Below are 20001 nucleotides of genomic sequence, written 5' to 3'. Positions count from 1 at the left end.
GTGGCGGCAGGAGCTGGGATTATAAACGTGTCTGCAATGTCAACCTTTACCACACACCCAGGGCCGCTCCTCCCTCTGCTTTTAAGCCCTTTTAAAAAAATTCTCCATTATCATTTGGGTTCCCAAAAGCTCATTCTCTCTGCAAACTCAGCAGATAATGTTGTGTATGAGCAGCGCTGCTCTAATCAAGGCTCCCGTGGTGCCAGTCAAGGATCAGGAGCTCAGAGCTCATGGGCTTTATTCCTCCTGTGCCCTGTGTGGGAAAGGGAAACTGAGGCACAGAGAGGTGCTATTATTAGAGTTATCCAACTCAGATAAAAATTTCAGGCTGCAGCCACTTCTGCCCAAACATCACTGATCACAGCTCTCAGCTGTAACAGCTCCGAGTTATCCCAAGGCAGGAGGGAGAGAAAAAAGGGAGGGAAGTGGAAGAAGTGGAATCAGCTCTTCCATCAGCCCAGGACAGCCCTGCAGACACCATTTCACAGAACCAGTGAGGCTGGAAAAGACTTCTAGGATCATCAAGTCCAACCTTTGTGCAGCTTCTGCTCAGGCTGAGCTGCAGCAGTGCCTGGATGCAGGACCCTCATCTCCACTCCTCACCACCCTGAGCCATTCCCTCCTTTCCCAGCCCACTCTTGGCACTTCCAGCACCAACAGGGGAGGATTTTTCTCCCCATTAGCACAGCGGCCTCATGTCCATGCCAGGAGGAGAAAGCTGAATCAATACCTGAAAATGAGAAGGCAAAGCTGAGTTAATGTGCCAGACAGGAGCAGGGGGGCAGCCCTGGAAAAGCTGGAGGCAGGAGATGGATGGGAGCAGGGCAGGAGCACAGGTGAGGGTCAGGCCCAAGCCCCCAGCTCTGGGGATGGTTTTGCCACAATGAGAGCAGCAGCACCTCAGCACATCCTCCACTCTCCCATTGATAATTCCAGCTCCCACAGAACCTGTCCCTGGCCTCCTCCCACTGCTACCTGGCATGGAATATGCTCCCAGGCAAGGAATTTTTAGGGTGCAATGCAGAGCTTCCAGCAACAACTCACAAACCCTGAACTACTGCAAAGTTGTGGGAGAAATGCAGCCAGAAACATTCCCATTCCATGTATTTCAATTTATAAGGCTTTTCGGGCTCAACAGTATTTTTCTACCCTTGGCGCTGGAACAAGGAAAATGTATTTTAAAGGGAAAATTCTACAAGGAAAGCAAAATAAAAGCCCTAATTATGGCTAGTAGCATGTGCTGAGGAGAAGCCAGGAAAGCACCAGGACTCTGCCAGCCCTCTAAAAGTGCTCTTCAAGCTACTACTTTCTAATGCAAAAATGTAGCAATTATAGGTCTCTATAAATTTAATTCCTTGCAATGCCAGAGCATGGAAAACTGCAAGAATTTCCCCTGGAGTCAAGACACAGTTTAAGCTTTAATGATTTTGCCTTGCCCCAGTGCCAGAGCAAGCACATTCTCTTGCTGCGCTCTAGTGGCAGAGCTGGAGCAAAATTCAAGGAAAATGCTCATGTGTGGAGCCAACAAATCTGTGCTGAATTAGCACAACTTTCATATCCGTGAAACACTGATAAAGAATTAAGTGGGTGCTCAGAAATCTTTTAGTTACATGGTCCTTCAAGGAAAGTCTGATAACGAAGGAGGAAAGGTTATTCCTCTTCCCTAAACGTCCCATCCCAAATACAGCTACACCAATTATTAGAATTGCTGCAGTGAACTGAAATAGACACTTCTTAAGACAAGGATAAAGAAAGTTTTGTCTAGGAACTAAAAAATCCAAAACTATTGAAGCAGGAAAAAAACATTCTTCAGGCCAAGAATTTTATGCAAACCCAAGTGGAAGACTTGAGGAGTTGAAAATCCACACTCTAATAAACACAAGGGGCTGTTTTTGTTGTATTCCAATATTATTGCAGCTGTTCCTAGTGAAGGGCTGAGTTGTGGCTACAAAAAAAAGGCAGCAATGAAAAAATAGGCTTAGACAAATAAAAAACACTGGAAAAAAAAAAACAAGACATGTATACAACTGAGTGAAACCCTATAAATTAATACTAACTGACTCCAAAATTAAAACCATGTTTTATTGTAAAGTTGCACTTTGATTAGTACCATAATTCTTTATAACATACTGTACAATAAAATATTTTACACACAGCACACTGAGCGTGTGCTTAAGATGTTACAAAATTTACAGCTCAGACACTTCAAGTATGTGACAGTCCAAAGATGTTTAGTCTTAGAGCAGGACCCTGTGGCACCATTATCTGCTCTCCAACATGTTCAGTTTGTGATCAGAAACATCAGGAATGCTGGACACTCTGGCTCAAGTTTCTCTCACACTGTTTAGAAAAGTTGTGAATGATGGTTCCTTTTACATTCCCTCATTCTAGAGCAGCCTTTTCCTTACTGGCTGCTCAGCAATGGATGGTTTCTCTTGGATGAGTGCAGCTTCCATGAAAACAACAGAATGGATGGTTAAAGATAGCCTGAAGTCGGGCAAATCAAAGCAGCCCCAGCAATTTCCCCCACCAATGCAAATAAACCCCCCCCAAACTTCCTTTTCCTCTCCCACACGTTACTCACATTCTCCCCTCTCCACACACACATCCATCTGCAAAATTAAGGACACCAAAAGTAATAAAAACTTGGAAAGAAATCCTTCTCATAGCCTCAGAAGAGACTGGGACCCTCTCCACAAAGTAAACATTTCAAGGATAAATTAGAGCTTCTTAAAAGGCGAAGCTTAATAAATGTTTAACATTAAAGAAAATAAGACACTGGAGGGAGCCACAGCTAAAGTTTTGTGCTGCAAGTGTAAACTACTGTCCTGCCATGGCCAACACTGCTTCATTCTCTCCCAGAGCTGCAGAAATTCCTCCTTTATTGTGCTTTCAGCTACCTGAGGTATTTCCTTGTCACACTTGTCACACAAATGGCATCTCCAGGTGGAATTGATACCTCTGCAGCACCTGTGAGGACAGCACACAGCAGTGGAAATTTCCTTAATGCTTGGGAAAGATCAAGTCAGCATTTCATTCCAAACCAGGAGTAGATTTTGTGCTCCCATTTGCCACAGAGGACTGAGAAAAAACAAAGCACAAAACCACTGCCTGGAAATTACTGGAACTTGTCAATGAGGTGGCACCTATTTGTTTCCCTGTCTGGTGATTTCTGGCAGATTGGCAAAATAAACTGCAGCTGGCAGAGAGGAGACACAACCAAACAGGAATAATTCAGCTCTCCAAGTACTGGAAAATGCTTCTGCTTCGACTGGTTTCCTCTGTGCTCTCTACCCTGGGCCGCTTTGCTGCTGATGTTATTGCTGCAGAAGGGCCTCTCTTCTTCACCTAAGGGCAGTCAAATACATTAGAATAAACAACATGGCCAAAATAAAGTTTAAATTCTGAGTTATGACAGAAATAGGGAATATTTAAGACAGCAGTGCTCTTAAGTGCTTGGCAGATTTCGGTGGCCATATATTCAAATAATCTCCACAAGTGGCAGCACCTGCTACCCAAATCTTTACCTGAGGTTTTGATTTCTCCTTTGCCTCTTCACTCTTCTCTGGAGAAAGTGTATGAAAGACAAAATTCCTTGAATTTCGAGGGGCATTTGGATTAAGATCTGCCATTGCTGCCAGCTTCTGAAGGACAGCTTTAGGTCTGTTCAAGAGTGACCCATTTTTTACCTGAAAGGCAAAGAAAATCTGCATTGAACCACTCTCAGGAAACAAGGCAGGTTGCTTAGTAAGTTATTCTTCAGAGAAAATCTACTCTTTACTCAGATGTTACAAACCAGGAGTGCCCAGAATTCAGGGGCAGCTGACTTGGCTGTGTGGGGAAATGCCATTTTTGAGGATTGGTACCCACCTGGATGTCACCAGCAGGTTTGAAGGCTTCAAATGGGTTCCTGGGTAACAGAGTTGTGTCTTGTGGCACCACTGCTGGGCTGGCTGGCAGAGACATGGGGGAAAGATCAGTTTTTGTACCCTTTCTCTCCTTTTCTTGTCACTTCAATAAAAATCAAGCTCACCTTTCTTCTGCAGGGACTTGACAGTCACTTTTTTTGCCAGCTTCATGAATTCACTGTTTCCACCAATTTCTTCCTCCTCCTCCTCCTGCTCTTTATTTTTTTCCTTCTGTAGCAGAGAGAAGACAATTGAAAAAAATCATATCATAAATGGACATTTCATTCAGTATTTTAAGTAATTATTTTCTTTATGTAAATTACTTTTTATTTACTTTCTACTGTAAGAAGCTATTGCAATTTTTTATATACTTCATCATCCTTGTCCTAATAATGAACAGCATCACTTTCAGCTGGGAAATCTGACCTAATACTGAAGTTTAACATGAGGAATAAACATTTTCACATCCAGTAATGATACAGAGACTGAGCAAGCCTTTCTAGCAGCTCACCAGTACCTGCTCACGAAGCCACTGCTCTCGCTCAAACCGCTCCTTCCTCCACTTCACTTCTGTCTCATCAAACTCTTCATTCTCCTCCTCATTATCTGAATCTCTCTGAAACAAGTCCATCTGTGAAGCAAAATCTAGGCAACAAAACAAGATAGTCAACCACCAATTTTGAAAATGGAGGCTAGTAAAAAAACAACAAAAAACCTCCAAACCAATCAAACAAACAAGGTAAAAAACCTCCAACCAAACAAAACCCCCCAGAATTACCCTCCCCACACCAAGTTTATTCCTGAAATACTTTATTAAGGACCACTAAGTGCTATTTCACAGACACACACAAGCTCTGTTTTCAATCTTTCTCCCCCTCTATTAACTTTGGATCATAGGTCACCTATGTTTTTCCATCTGAACCTCCTGGTCCTGCCCGGGCCATCACTGTGCAGGTCCCCATCCAGCAGGTACCTCTCCTGGTACAGGCGGAGCTGGCGCTTGTCATCGTCCAGCATGGCCTTCCTGCCAGCACAGAGACAGGGACAGGTTAATTCAGCTCCTGTCCCAGAGCCAGGGCCTCACACACCCAAAGATCTACAGATAATGGCACTGACATGTGGAATTTCTGTATTTGGTTTCCTAATTCTGCTTCGTTTGGGAGCTCCTCGTCGATAATCTCTTCTTCGTATTCATTCAGGTCTTCGCCGTCGTACTCATCCTCGCTTCCCACATCACTGCCTGACAGCTCTGCCTCCTCTTCCATGAAATCTTGCAGTTTTCTAGGAAAAAAAAGGTTGAAAGAATTCGGTTTGGGAGCATAACAGCCATCCCACAAACCTTCTGAAAGCAAGATTTATCTTTTGACAGAAAATGAACACGTTTCTTAAGGATGTACTGTAATGTCTCACGTAATTTTTGGAAAGACCAAGCCTTGAGTTCTTGCACATTTACACAAATGGCCTGACATCATGTACCACCCCAAATCATTCTCATCCACCACATTCCAAAGATGATGGCAATAACTGTCAACTCTGTGTTTTACTTACTAGAACAAATAAGATCTTATGACATGAGGAATGACAAAAATATTCTTGCATTCATTTTTTTTTGGTCAAAAAAAAAAAAAAAGTTGCACTGCTTTTATTGTGGTTTTTTGATTTCCATCTGTAATGAGAATTATTATGGAAATCACTTATAACCCACAAGCAACACAGTTAAATTCATGCAACATGATAGCACCAAAGTAAAAAAAACAGACCATAAAACATCTGCTGGAGAGGGAATAATTCCAAACTAAATTTCTAGTGCTATTAATATTCTATTCTCTCTGGTAATTAAGATTTTAAAAACTAATTACAGTTTTTTCTTCAAGCCTGGTCTATGTCTCAGCAGTTCTTCTTCTTCATCACTCGTTTCTGCTTCTTCAGCAGCACTATCAGCACTATCTTCACCTTTTTCATCCTGTCAAAGAGAAAGTTTTCAGAAATAAGCATTTTTTGTGAGTGGATTGCTTTGTAACAACAGATTTGTCTGTTCTTCAATTAACAAGACATTAAAACATCAGGCATATTTCGGAGGATTTGCATTTTTCACTGTATTATTATATTCAAGGGATCTTTTAAATGATCCAAAGTTTGCTCTGAAAAATGTTTCAGTAGCTTGTTGTGGTACTTTGCATTGATGGATATATTAAAAACCTAGGAAGATAAATGGAATTATCCATTTTATCCAGCAGCTGCCTGGCTCCATCAGTTCACACCTCTTCACTTGCAAAGGCCTCATCATCTGTTAAAAGCTGAAAACCACCAAGTTCTTCTTGTTCCTCCTCTTCTTCCTCTTCCCTAGGGAAAACACAAATGGGAGAAAGGCATTTTCATTTTACCTCCAGGAAATCAAGGCAAAATTTCAACGCCCACCTCAGCTGCTATCAGGCAATTTCCTGTGAGTGCTCAGAGCTCCAATCTGCCAGCAGCATTTAGCTGTAAATACCCCAAATCCCCATTAAGAGTTGATGTTTTAAGACTTCAGGTCTTTGCTGGCAGAAACCATGGGACAAGCACTAATTTCCAATTTTTTTTCCCCCCTCTCAAAATCCTCTTGGAGCCCCTTAACATTCCCACTTATTAAGCCCCACTATCCTTTTGTCAGGCAGCCATACACTCTCCAAGTTAGTCAATAAAAAACTCCAAGTATCCAACTTTACATTTGGTTATGGCAGCTTGGCAACGGCCCAGAACAGACTCCAAAAGTCCCATTTTTAATCATCTTTTCTCAGTTTAATGGAAGTTCTTCACTGTTTCTTTTACTAACAAAGACAAAGAATTTCCCTCCCCAGTAGCTGTGGGAAAACAGTTTATGCTGCCAATTAGAGTAATTGCTGAGCAATTTGCAATATTCCTCCCCTTCACCTCCAAAACAAAGCACACTTTCACTGACAGCAAATTGATGTTAAACAAGAAAACACTTGTAAGAGTGAAACAAGACAGTTAACAGAATTAACTTCAGTAAATTTTAGGAGAGCAATGCTAACCTGTCTGTGTGAAAGGAGCCTGAACAGAGCTCCAGAGCCTCTGCCATTGGATCTTCTATGTCACTGTCTTTTTCTGCCTTGGAACACATTGAAGAAGCCCATGTTGGAGAACCTGCTACAGAAAGCAGTAAGATGGCAACTTATTTCTGCTCTTAAAGTGTCAGAGAACACCCTAGAAATAAAACTGCATATGCTCCCAACAAAGACAAAATTCCACAGTGCCCAGACCTGAAGTTACCTCAGCTAAAAATTTCTAAATCAAGTATAAGCAGCAGAGCTGAAAAGAGAATTCGGGACATACTCTGAGACACGAATTTTCCTGAACAAAGATTGAGCAGTTCCTCCATGTTCTGCTTTTTGGTGCTGCTGGTGTTTGGCACGTGCTGAGCTTGGCTGCTGAACTGTCCAGAACACAGGTCCAGTAACTCATCCATGTTGGCATCCATGGCATTCTCATCCATGCTGGCCAGGGGCAGCTGATGCTTTGAGGACTGGTATTTATTCCTGTGCTGTCCAACATTCAAGAACCTGAAAGAAAAGCTGTAGTTAGAGAACTCTTGCTGGTCAGCACATCCTATTTCTGTTAGCAGGCATAGAACACCATCCTTTACACCCATCACTCACCCATCTGCATCCAGCAGCTGGCTTTGAGTGTCATCTTCCAAGGAAAATTGAAACCTTGACTCTCCAGCCCCTGGAAATAAACTCTTGGGCTCAGGAGAGGCATTATACAGGTCCTGGGAATCTTCTATGGGAAGAGAAGGCTCAGAGGTCTTTCCTGAGCTCTGGTCAAGGGAATACAAAAATATATGAGTTGTTTAGCAAGCTTAAATTTAAATGCAAGAGGCATTGGAACAGACTTCCCAGAGAAGCTGTGGCTGCCCCATCCCTGAAAGTGTTCCTGGCCAGGTTGGATGGGGATTGGAACACCCTGGGACAGTGGAAGGTGTCCCTGCCCATGGCAGGGGATGGGATGAGAGGAGCTTTGAGGTTCCTTCCAACCCAAACCGTGCAGGAGTCAAATTATGCCCAGGCTGCTCCAATACACCACAGGAGTTCACTGACATCAGATGTTGTGTAGCCCGTGTAAGCATTCTTAAAAACCATTTTTATGATGCATATATTTTAGATATAAAAGCCAGATAATAGCATCTTTTCTTTGATGCTTTAGAATATAAGTTTTATAATGTCATTTTTATCCATTCCAATGTGGACACAAACCCAAGGGGCAGTTTGCTCTCCTGAAATCTTACTGATACCAAAGCATTTGTCTGGTTTGGTTCTTTTGACAGATCTGACCATGAGGATAAAATAAATTTATTTACTTCCCACTGTGTTAGTATAAGACATGATCAGGACTGAGAATCTCACCTTGGAAGCAGAGCTGATAAAACTTGTTTTGAAGAAACCTGGGGAGGGTGACCTGAACCCCCCTGCTGCAGGTAAAAAGCTCCCTCCCCTGGAGGCCTGTTTGTTACAGGGCTGGTAGGATGGGATCATGGAGCCAATGAGCTCAAAGCTGCTGTTGTGGCTGTTCTCCTTTGCTAGCGTTGGTAGAGAAAATGAATCATCATCCTCTGGAAATTAAAAAAAAAAAAAAAAATAGTGCTTAACTTTTTGTGTGTGTGTAACCCAGTAAAACCTCAATATAATATTTTTGCAGCACCTTGCACTGACACTTTGCTAAAAATTTATTTTGTGGTCATGTTGGATTTCCTTCTTCTCACAGGATGCATATTACACTTTTTTACTTATCTTATTGATTTCTGACATTTCATACTTCTCCCAGTATTATTTTAAACAGTGCTTTTCCCCTCTAGCTTTTACAAGCCCATCCTTTTTTTCATCAATCTAAACTTTTAAAACCATACTGTATAACTATATACAAGTGATGAAAAAACAGAAATACCAATCTTTAAGAGAAACTATTATATGTGCTAAGTAAAAAAGAAAAAAAAAAGGCAATTATCTAGGGCAATGCTTCTACTTTACCTAACTTGGTAGGTCCTTTGTCTACAGTTTCTTCCATTTCCAGTTTTTCATCAGGAAGAGAATATCTGCAATTCATAAAAGGTATTTGCTAATAAATTTAGGATCAACTGCAAAAAAACCAAGGTAACACAAAAATACTTATAAAAGGCACTTTAAATAAAAAAAATCTACACATGCTGATCAAATTTAAAATTTCTCAGTCACCATTTTTAAGGCTTGAATTATTTACCCCATTTTTGAAGAGCTGTCTTTAAAAAGCATCAATGTAGACTCTGTTGAAGGATGTTTTAGAACAGAATCACCATGTTCAGGTTTCTCCAGCTTTTCTCCATCAATTGATTCTTTGTCAGTTTCTTTATCACCATCTTCAGTGTGTTTCTCTTCTGTATCTTCATTATCTTCCTCTGCTTCATCAAGCAGAAATTCTGAGTTCTAAAAAACATCCCCAAACACAGCACAGATATAATGATTATTGTCATGGCAAACCCTACCCCAGGTGAGGCACATTGCCCAGCCAGCAATGAGCCAAGGATTTATAAAAAGAGGAAGGGACATCAAAATCTTTTAAACATTTCTATTTGGTTTTAATAGTGTTTAGACAAAGAAAATACACATGAATCCAAGGTTAGACAATCCAAACCCTGTATATGCCAACTATAGCAGTTTTTTAGCTTCTAGGAAGAATTCTTAGAAATTCTCCAATTAGTCGTGTACAAAAGTCCCATTCCATTGAGGAGAGGAAGAAGCTGATGAGGTTATGGAAAAATGTTGTATACAGACCTCGTGATCACCTTCTTCTTCTCCTTCTTCTTCTTCCTCCTCCTCAGACTCATCTGTCATCTCTTCCTCTTCCTCCTCCTCTTCCTCCAGCATTTCCTCATTGTCCAGCTTAAACAGCGCTTGGCGCTTCTGGCGCTCCTCGGTCCTGCGGAGCTTCATGGCCTCCTGCAGCTTGGCCTTCAGGGCCTGGAGCTTTTCACCTGCACAGGAAAAGATTCAGGGAACAATCTGGGTTGAAACAGACCTTAAAGTTTACCCAGTTCCACCACTGTCATGGGCAGGGACACCCTCCACTAGACCAGGTTGCTCCAAGCCCCGTCCAACCTGGGCTTGGACACTTCCAGGGATGGAGCAGACACAGCATTTCATGGAAGCATGAAAAATCTAAGGAACCAGTCAGAAAGATCTGACTGAGGCTGTTCCACATGGGCCAGTGCTATTTAAGTCGTCTACCAAGAAGTTTTTTTATTAAAACAGGGCTATCCATTAGGGGGAACATACACAATCATCTTACAGATGAAGATCCCTTCTCCTGTACTTTGTAGGGCAGCATTGGGAAACAGAGCATGAGAGGAAAAAAATCTGCTTTCCAATTCAATCCTTGTCTCTTCTTCTTCCCCACCAACCTGGCTTTGTGTGGACTGTTTCCTCCAGGCTCTCTGCAGCCAAAACTGCTGGCACCACGTCTGCTCTCAGCTCCTCTTTCCCATCAGATGTCGTTTCCTTACGGATAATGTTCATGTTTATGGCCCGTTCTGCTTTGGATTTCGATGTCTGGAGAGTGTGCTTCAAGAAACGTGCTTTCAGGGCTTCTAGTTCTTTAAATACATATTAATTAAATCAATGTGATAGCATGTAAAAGCATTGATTGTTAAAAGTTGTAGTAAGAGTACGTCTTGAGCTTTTTTTTTGCCCCCAAAGTTTAGTTTAAAGCTAAGTTTAAGAGCTAAATCTTGAATACTAAAATATTTGCAAAACCATTCTATTCGACTAATAATACACCACCACAAAATATTTTTGGTGTAGCTTGTATTTAATTGATATTAGCCAGTATTAAATTATCTTACCATTAACTGCCATTTGTCCACAAGACCTCAATTCACTTCCAGCCCAGCCTCCCAAGCACCAGGCAATTCTACATTTCTGTTAACATGTCTTAAAGAATCCACACTAGTAAGTGAATATCCCTGACTGTTCTATCACCTAAATATTTCTGAAATTTCCAGCCAAGCTCAGATCAACACTGCTAAGGGCTACAACACAAGTGATACCTTTATTTGAATCAGCTTCATCAAGGTTTATGAAGGAATCATTGTCAGAGCAGATTCTTGGCTGGATGGACAGGTCTATTCCCAGCTCACGGAGTTTATCCAGCTTGGATTTCCTCACTTTTTCAGGCTGTGCCACCAGTCCAGGCCCCACTTGCTGACTGCTTGTTTCACCTTGTACATTTGGTGCTGTTTCTCCTCTTTCCACGAGGGCATCTCCAGGTGCTGGAGGAATTTCACTCTCCTTTGGCTCATCACAGTCAGTGCTCAGGCAGTTGGAGATCTGCTGTTCTTGTGTGTTATCATCAGTTACAGTCCCTGTAACTGCAGGAGAATCCTCCTTGTCCTGCCTGGGCTGCTCAGCACAGTCCTCTGGCAAGTTCTTCCCTTCAGCAGCAAGAGGCTCAGTCACAGAAGCACCAACATCTCTGCCCATGTTAATTTCTGGTTCAGCAGCTGCTGATTGATCACCTTCCACTGGCCCATCTTTGCAATCCTTGCTCAAGTTCCCAGTGGCTGCAGGTTCTTCATTTAGGGGCAGCTGGTATTTAGAGGACCTAACAAAGGCAGAAAGAAACATGGTTAGTGTGAAAGGGAGATAAAGCTGAGGACAAACTGAGAGGAAGAAACTATTTCCCAATTATTGTCATTAATGTGTAGGAAGAGGTGAAGGACAGAAATCTGGAAAACTTAATCATGAGAACTTAAGGAAGTGTAAAAGCTCTGTACTGGTTACAGTCTCACAGTATGAAATTCCTGAGGGATTTTGTGACTACTGTAGCTTCAATATTTTACTACACATCACTCAGAGAAGAAACAGTCCAAGTAAAATATTGAGGTTGAGCCTAAATCCCATTAAACTAACTCTGCATCAGCAAGTTCTTTCATATTAGTTACTCCTGGCCCTGATCACTTCAATAGTATGACTCTGTCAGGAGAGCAGCATTGCCTAATTTTAGCAATTCCATTCTCCTAATTTCCTACTTTTATAGATTTAAAAGAGCCTAAGAAAGTCTGGTTACCCTCAAAAGAAAAGCTAGAGGTGCTTAAAGTTTATTAAAAAATTAGATGAGGAAGGTTTAAGTCCTTACTTCAGCAGGGCCATGGCATTTCCTTGACATGCTGGTCGAGGTCTGCGCTTGAAGAACTCATGAACACTTTTGGCCTCAGGCACATGATATGGGAGAGACACGGATGATTCTGCCAGAGAAAGATGGTGAGAAAAGATTTAAAACATCATCTGAGCCCTTAATTTGATAACAAGCATCTTTATTTTTATTAGTTACAAAAATATCTTTAACAGGTCCTTCAATAAAAAACGTCTTGCACCCTTCAACCCTCAATAAGTCATGTTAGGTCAAAGAAGGTTCTAACCTTCTGGGTAAATTCTTTCAATTTATCCTCTGAATTTCTGAACAGTTTATACCGCTTTACATATAAAGAATTTAAGTTTTACCTCTAATAAGTCGTTGGGTCTCACTGTGTAGTTGTTTAATGGCTTCCTTACTTAACCTTGCTGCTTTCCGCTCCTTAAGGGGAGAAAAGAAAGGCTTCTGAAGGCAGGAAACAAAACATGGGGCTCTTTGTCTACTTCTTAAATAGCTTATTTTTCCCTTGCAAACAGAAAGGAGTCAGAATAAAGCATCCAGTTTAAAAAATAAACAAAAAAACCCACCCACATTGTGCATACAAAACCATTTTAGTCACAACAAACAACAATACAGAGCTTTAAAAAGATGAAGACTTCACCTTCCTTTTTGGCTCCTTTAATACAGGCTCCTCATTCTCTTCATCAAATACATGTTTGTAGCCTTCATCATCAGGAAAACGCTCTTTATTCTGTGGAGAAGAAGAAATTAAACAATTTCTATTGATACATTGGCACTATCAACAACAAACACATCACAAATAACTGTACAGAACTACCACTGGTCAGCAAAGCCAGCAAGTGTACTCATAAACCAGCACAAACCCCACACAAGGGCAGATTCCAAAGCTCCTACTCCAGCAGTATCTTTTTAATTTGCCAGGACAACATTCCTACATCTCTAAAAATAAGAAGCCAGAAGGCTCTCCTCTCTTCTGCCACAGCAGTACGACTCCACCATGGTCAAAGAGAGTTTTAGAACCTGGTCAGGTACAAATTCACACTAAATTCAGTAATCATGGAATGATTTGGGTTGCAAAAGACCTTAAAGCTCATCCCATTCCACCCTCTGCCATGGGCAGGGACACCTTCTACTGTCCCAGGGTGCTCCAAGCCCCATCCAGCCTGGCCTTGGACACTTCCAGGGATCCAGGGGCAGCCACAGCTTCTCTGGGCACCCTGTGCCAGGGCCTGCCCACCCTCACAGGGAACAATTTCTATCCAATATCTAATCTAAACCTATTCTCTATCAGTTTCATAGAGAGTACATTTACAATAATTTTGTATCAGTCAACTGATACCTTGTGTTTTTTTAGTTTGTTTTTCACAGCTGCCCGTATGGATTCTAGGGACTCCTCATCCTCAAGAGGTTGATCATTCTCCTCTTCCAAGCCATTATCAAAGAGGTCCTTGTCATCCAGAAGACATCCACTGTCATTGAAGGGAAACCTCTCACCACCATCCACCTGCTTCCAGAAGAATAAAATATCCATGTGATTCCTTTCAGAAGGTCCCTTTGGTTCTTTGACATTAACTTAAAATGGCATTAAATCATCAAGGGTTAGGTTTTGTTCTTCCTTAAACTGAAAATTTAATGTAATTTAATTGAAATGAATCTGTAGACTTTGCAGGTTAGATTTGCATGGTATTCCATGGATCCCTGTGGATCCCAAACCTGATGCAGGAATGTGGACACAACACTGAAGCTTTGGAACAGAATAACCACAAGCAATAACAAACTGAACTTAGTTGAGAAATTATCTGAGGTATTCTGCCAAAATACCCACCTCTGCCACAGGCTTCTTTTCTTTTCTCAGCTGTTTAATGGACTCCATTATTTTCTCCTTCTGCTTCCTCCTTCTGGATTTTGCTACAGCTTCTTTTGCTGGCTCCTCTTCCACGCCATGCTTATGTTTATGTTTTCTGTACTTTTTCGCAGATTTTAGAGGTCTCTCCTCTTCTAGCTCACCCTCAGGCAAGCCAGACATCTTGCCTGTTTCAAGGTTTTCACTCTGCAACTGGTCTCCAGTGTCACTGTCCTCACTGTCCAGCAGAGTTGGGCGGACCCGATGGGATTTCTTGTTCTTTTCAACAGGAATGTTCTCCTTTTCCTCCCCATTTTCCTTGTCTCCCTGCACAGATGAGCCTCCATCCTCCCCCTCCTCGCTCTCACTGTCCTGAAGCACCTTATGGTTTTTTGCTTTTTTACGCACAAAAATTTCTTCCTCTGAGTCTGGCAAAAAATGTGAAAATAAAAAAGGAAGGTGCTACAAGTTAATTAACAAACAGCCAAATTTATATTGGTTAAACCTGACATATGTCACCATCTACAGCAAATGAGCTTGAGCTTGACTTTTCAAAATTCATTTCTCCCCAGAGAACAGCATTTAATTAACCCAAATTGATGTGAAAGGTTTTTAACCTTTAAAATAAAGGGAAAGCTGAAAACCTTTCACTGTAGTGTCTTGCCTTGACATAGTAATAAAAATTACACTAAATAGATTAAACAAAACAGGGAAAAAAGTGAATAAGTAATTAAGACACATCCCATTCAGTTTTTTTTCTTTCTGTAGCTCAAAAAACACTCTTCAGAGGTTTAAAGATGCCTGCCCATATTCTGAGCAACAACAAGAGTTTGGATTCTTATAGGTTAAGCAGTGACAACTTTCTAAAAGGTATTTATGAAACAAAAAATGTCGTGCTGGAGAAAAACAATTCATGGAAGTGTTACAGACCTCTTTCCTCAAAGGACACGGTGCTCTTGCCAAGGGGACCTGGGGAGGCTGTCTCGCAGCTGCCCTGGCCGCTGTCAGAGTCACTGTCCAGGGGTTTCTGCAAGTCTGAGTTCAAATCCGCCAGTGGAAGCTACAAAGCAAAATATGATTTTTCTTAATGGGGTAAATATTATTTATGGAGTCCTGACTGCTGGTATCCAAATTCATTCCAAAACCTTGGCTAAGCCCTCACATACAATGAAATCCACATGCGTTCTCCTTATATTCTAACTATTAATGTTGATATTTACACATTTATTAATATTTATTATTATTGTTGTTGTTGAAATTTACCATATTTATCAATACAAACTACTATTCACATATAGGGTAGTATATGTACGAGTTTGCACATGAACAGCACAATTGACATTGCCTGATGTGATTGCATTCAAAATGAACGACCTTAACTCATTATTTTATTATTTATTTATTTATTTATTCTTAGACCCGTCACGGCGGGCCCAGCAGGCCTCCCGGCATGCACCGCGTCCGCGGAGACCGGCTGAGTGCGGCCTTCCCAGCGTGCCCCGCGGCCGGCAGGGCGGACAGGGGCATGCTGGGACCTGTAGTCTGACAGGAGGGGCGAGCCCGGTGACGGCGCGGGACGGCCCGCGATCAAGGACGGCGGGCAGGGGTGGCTGATGGCTACTGGCATCGCCACAGGCACTGCTACCCAAAAAGGCACTGTACCAGAATGGTTACTGGAATCGCCACCTCCCTCGCTGTCCCTCCCGGGCCTTCCACCTCGCCACAGCCCGAGGAGCCGCAAGGCCGCAGGCAGCTGCAAGCTGCCTCTGCCGTCAGCAGCGAGCCGACCATGTCGAAAGGAGGGGAGCGGCAGGACTCACCTCAACGGGGCCCTCCGTTGTTACCGGTACCGCCGCCATAGCCCGCCCGCGCTCCCGCCGCCCGGGGACCGCTTCGAGCCTTCGCGCGCTGCCCTGGCCCCGCCCCGCCCCGCGATCATCCAATGACTGCCCAGAACAGCGCCGTGAGCCCCGCCCCCGGCCGCCTTGTTGGGCGGGGATCCGCGGGGCCCCGCCCCTTTCTGTGGACCAATCGCGGCTCCCGCTCTCAGGCCGCCCGCGCTCACTATTGCGCCGCCTGGCGGTGGGGGGGCTCCCGGCGCCCCGGCTGAGGCGGGACCGTGAGGGGACATGAGGGGACGACAGGTGTAGGATCATCCATGGACGGCAGGGAGAAGGAACTCTGCTGACCGGAGATATTCTAGAAACTTTAATTGCAAGGGTCGTGGGTAAAAAGGGCTTTGCCTTTAGCCACCAGCCTGGGCTGAAGAGATGCTTCAAAGAGAGAGGGAGAGGGAGAGAGGGTGTGAGGTGAGGGAGAAAGGAGGGGTAAGGGAGGTAAGGGAGCTATGGGAGCTAGGACAGGTAAGAGTGCAGTGGTGAGAGTGGTCAGAGCTGTAAGAGTGGTAAGAGAGGAGCGAGGACCTTATTACAATCCATTATATCTCCTTTTGTGTTGAATATTCTAATTTACAGTGACCAACTGGCACAAGATACAAAACCTACAGACTTTGCACGCAGCCTATGAGAACTGCTCTATCACCACATCATCCTGTATTCTAAACTCTAAAGACTACTTTTCTTACCTACTTTTTCCCTGATGCCTTGGCAGGGTGGAGAGGGGCTGCACCCTTGGGTCTTTTTGTTTTCTGTCCTTCCACCCATCTCCAGCTCATCCCCGTCTTCCTGCCTGCCATGATCACATCTCAAAGCTGCCCTTCATTTCTATTTCATTCACAGGTTTTACATCTCCAGTATTTCTTGTCAGGCAATCATATTTGTAAACTTTTCCTGTCCCATCTTTCCCAACAGACAGGAGACGTGGGGGACTGAGAGGAGTCATGAGGACACAAGAGTGGTTGTGAAGGACCAAGAGAGTTTGTGAGGGACCAAGAGGAGGCCGTGAGGAGAAGTGAGGGGCTGGGAGGGGCCGTGAAGGGCCCAGGGATTTAAAGGTCTGTATGTAAATCGACATTGTGGGGATGGGGCTCTGCTGCCAAAACATTTCATGTTGGTTCCATGGGTTAAACAGATCCCGTGTTTCGTTTTGATCTTCAGGGATATGCTACATGTCATGTCTCCGGGTGACCGTGTGGTGAGAGCACACGAGTGGAGCTCATGGATATTAGATACACAAAGCTCTTACTGTCAGCAGTGTCCTATTTACAGAATAAAATACACGCATTTTCCATTGGCTGCTGTACAGGCATACTCTGAGCCAATCCCACTCATGTTAGATGAGTGAAGGCTCCAACCTTTTGGGGAAATTATTTCAACTTCTTTCAATTTCTCCCTTGAATTTCTGAATATTCCCTCTACATACAGAGGATTTAAGTCTTACCTCTGGTAAGTCATCAAGTCTCATTATGTAGTTTAATGACTTCTTTACTTAACCTTGCTGCTTAACGTTCCTTAAGGGAAGAAAAGAAAGTCTTCTGAAGCCAGAAAAATTTACTGAAGACACCTAAGTCAATGAAGAACTACTCAAAAGATGCAAATCATGTCATACTTCACAGATTTCACAGAATATTCTAAGTTGGAAGCGACCCACAAGGATCGTTGAGTCCATCTGGAAGGTGAATGGCCCATACAGGGATATTCTAGTGCAGAGTCACTCCAAGTAGGAAAATATTCTACTTTATCCATTTTTGCTATGTTTAGTTCTGTAGTTCTTTTGCAAGTAGCTGGAGGGAGAGCCCTGAGCTGGGGTGAGTGTCAGGGACCCTGTTCTGATCTACAACTGGGGGTATTTGGCATTTTTTTCATCATTACAGTTACTGTGTAGAATATACTGCTACAGTCAAGTACAAGTTCTTGACTTTCCAAGTCACCCAGTGGGAATCCGCTATCACTGAAGGCAAGCCCAGGGAAAAAAAAAAAAAAAAAGAAAAAAAGAAAAAAAAAAAAAAAAAGTGGTTTTGGTGTATTTAGTCAGTTTTTGGGGTGTTTCCTCCCAGCTATGGTTTTGTCAGGGACAAGAAGCAGATGGAGTGATCTACCATGACAGTTCCCATGGAGCCAACAAGCCTGAGAACAGAGGAAGTGAGAAAAGCAAATGTCCATGAAACCCCAACACAAACACCACGGTTCTGCTTTCTCTGCTTTCTCCTAGCTGCTGCAGGAGCTACACTAATTAATTTAATAATCAGTGTTTAGTAACAGGGGGACAGATGCTGGCTCTGCACAAACACACCTCCTCAGGGCTGTGCTTTCATTGCTGCATCAGGACGAGAGTCAGAATCAGGAAAAGGTGGCAAAAAGATTGGCCTTATTAGGTGATTCCTGATCCTGGGTTGTTACTCATACCTGGCACACACAGGCAGCCATGGAACAGGTAAAATGTTTGCCATTAAGGAGGTTCTAAAGGTAACACAGACTTTTAGCACTGGATCAAGCTCCATATTAAGACATTTATATTATAAAAGCTAGTTTAGGAATCTGGTTTTTACTAAACAACATACTCCTTTCTCAACTTGTAGCAGGTGAAGTGTTTAGAAGGAAATTCTCAGAACTAATCCTATCACAACTCTGATCTGTCATTCTCAAATCCAGTCTTGCCCCTGGAAATGTGGCTGTTTTCAATATAAGGGTGGGTTAACAGAGAAATAGGGTTCTGACTGCTGTGGCAGTTGGGATTTCTCAATATGTCTGTAATATTTATCAAGTTAATTGAATCTATAATGCAGTGAGTAAAGGCTTTAGTTATCACACTCAACATCTTACAGCCTTTGTGTTGCAGATTTCTTGAGAGAGAGAGAAATTGTATATTGGGTGGGAGTTCTTTTTAAAGTGCTATTTTTGTAACACTACATACGTGTTTTTTATACATAGATATGCTGAATAATAGCATTGAAACGTTGCCAGACACTGTGGAGTTTGTTACTGGTCTGGTAAAACTGGTTTTTCCTCAGGTGTTCATCAGCTGCTGTCAGGGAATTTCGAGAGAATGAGAATATGAGAATCCCAGATATAATTCAATTTTAAAATAGGTTTTGATGTTTCAACTTGGAAAATATCAGCCCCACAGGTTATAAAAAGGCAAATAAAGTGGACTTAGCATTTATTATTTATAAAATGTTTTGACTTCTGATTTTCTGGCGAGTCAGCAGAGAGCTGCTGGTTAAACAGAACCCAGTGGGTGCACAAGGGAGCAACTCTCTAAAATAACATAAACTGCTTAAAAAGGCAAAATGTCCCTAGGGCCTTTATTTAATGGCACGTGGCTGGAAGTGTTGTCTCTTTAAGAGAGGAGAAATTTATTGTCTGTGAGGATAAGAGCACACAGCCATGACAAGGTTCACCCCAGGAGCTGAATGGTCAGTGGAACACAGCGGGTTCCCACTGCTGATGCTTCCCGGGCAGCTCCTGGGTGATGCCCATGATTCATGGACTCATGGATCTCCAGCCCTCAAGGATCATCAGCCATTCTGTGTCCACAGAGCATCTCTGGGCTGGTGGTCACAGCCCTTCAATGCTGTGGCTCACTTGACTTGTACAGATCTTGTTTTGTCAGGTGTTTTAAACCCCACTGAGGATGTTCAGCTGGTACTGGGGAGTAATTGAGGGTGTCATTAATTGAGCAGGGAGATTTCCCTGGTTTTGGGGAGCAGTGGAGGGCTGGTGAAGCTGGAGCAGCAGCACTGTGGGCAGGCAGGCACCATCAGGGAGCTATCATGGAGTGTGCTGGAGTTCTGGGTTAATTATTAAACCTGCAGACAGGTGTCGGGTTTTGGGACAGAACAGAAGTGCAGACATTTCCCTCCTTCCTGGTGTCCGAGGGGCAGCAGCTCTCACCTCTTCTCAGGCATCCTGTTCCACTGCTCGGCCACGCTCATGCAAAGTTCATCCTTTGAGAGCTGATTAATAAAGGCATTTTAAGGAGAAAACATTGTCTCCTGCCCATTTTTAACACTTATGCTGAGGAAGTGCTCTAGTTTATGGCCATTGCTCCTCCTCACCCTGTTGCTGGGCACCACTGAAAAGGATCTTTTCACTAGTGCCCAGCAACAGGATGAGGAGCAATGGCCATAACCAAAACCACAGTAATTCACCTTAACATGAGGCAGAACTT

General features: G+C 43.0%; 1 protein-coding gene across 1 annotated transcript; it reads right to left on the bottom strand.

Moving 5' to 3' along the window:
- Window positions 1-2836: 2836 nt before the first annotated feature.
- On the bottom strand, window positions 2837-15832 carry CLSPN (claspin). The gene is given in 25 exon segments (XM_083879318.1): window positions 2837-3348; window positions 3528-3689; window positions 3871-3953; window positions 4034-4139; window positions 4426-4553; window positions 4811-4932; window positions 5025-5189; window positions 5768-5871; window positions 6170-6251; window positions 6941-7055; window positions 7242-7468; window positions 7565-7725; window positions 8312-8517; window positions 8933-8997; window positions 9162-9355; window positions 9710-9912; window positions 10339-10530; window positions 10984-11537; window positions 12072-12180; window positions 12437-12509; window positions 12730-12819; window positions 13429-13596; window positions 13915-14360; window positions 14863-14992; window positions 15753-15832. Coding segments are annotated over 25 exon segments (4038 nt in total). The 5' UTR covers window positions 15792-15832; the 3' UTR covers window positions 2837-3234.
- Window positions 15833-20001: the final 4169 nt, after the last annotated feature.

Source organism: Zosterops lateralis (assembly GCF_965231275.1).
Source record: "Zosterops lateralis genome assembly, chromosome: 28".
Lineage (NCBI taxonomy): Eukaryota > Metazoa > Chordata > Aves > Passeriformes > Zosteropidae > Zosterops > Zosterops lateralis.
This window is presented reverse-complemented; position numbering and strand designations above follow the sequence as displayed.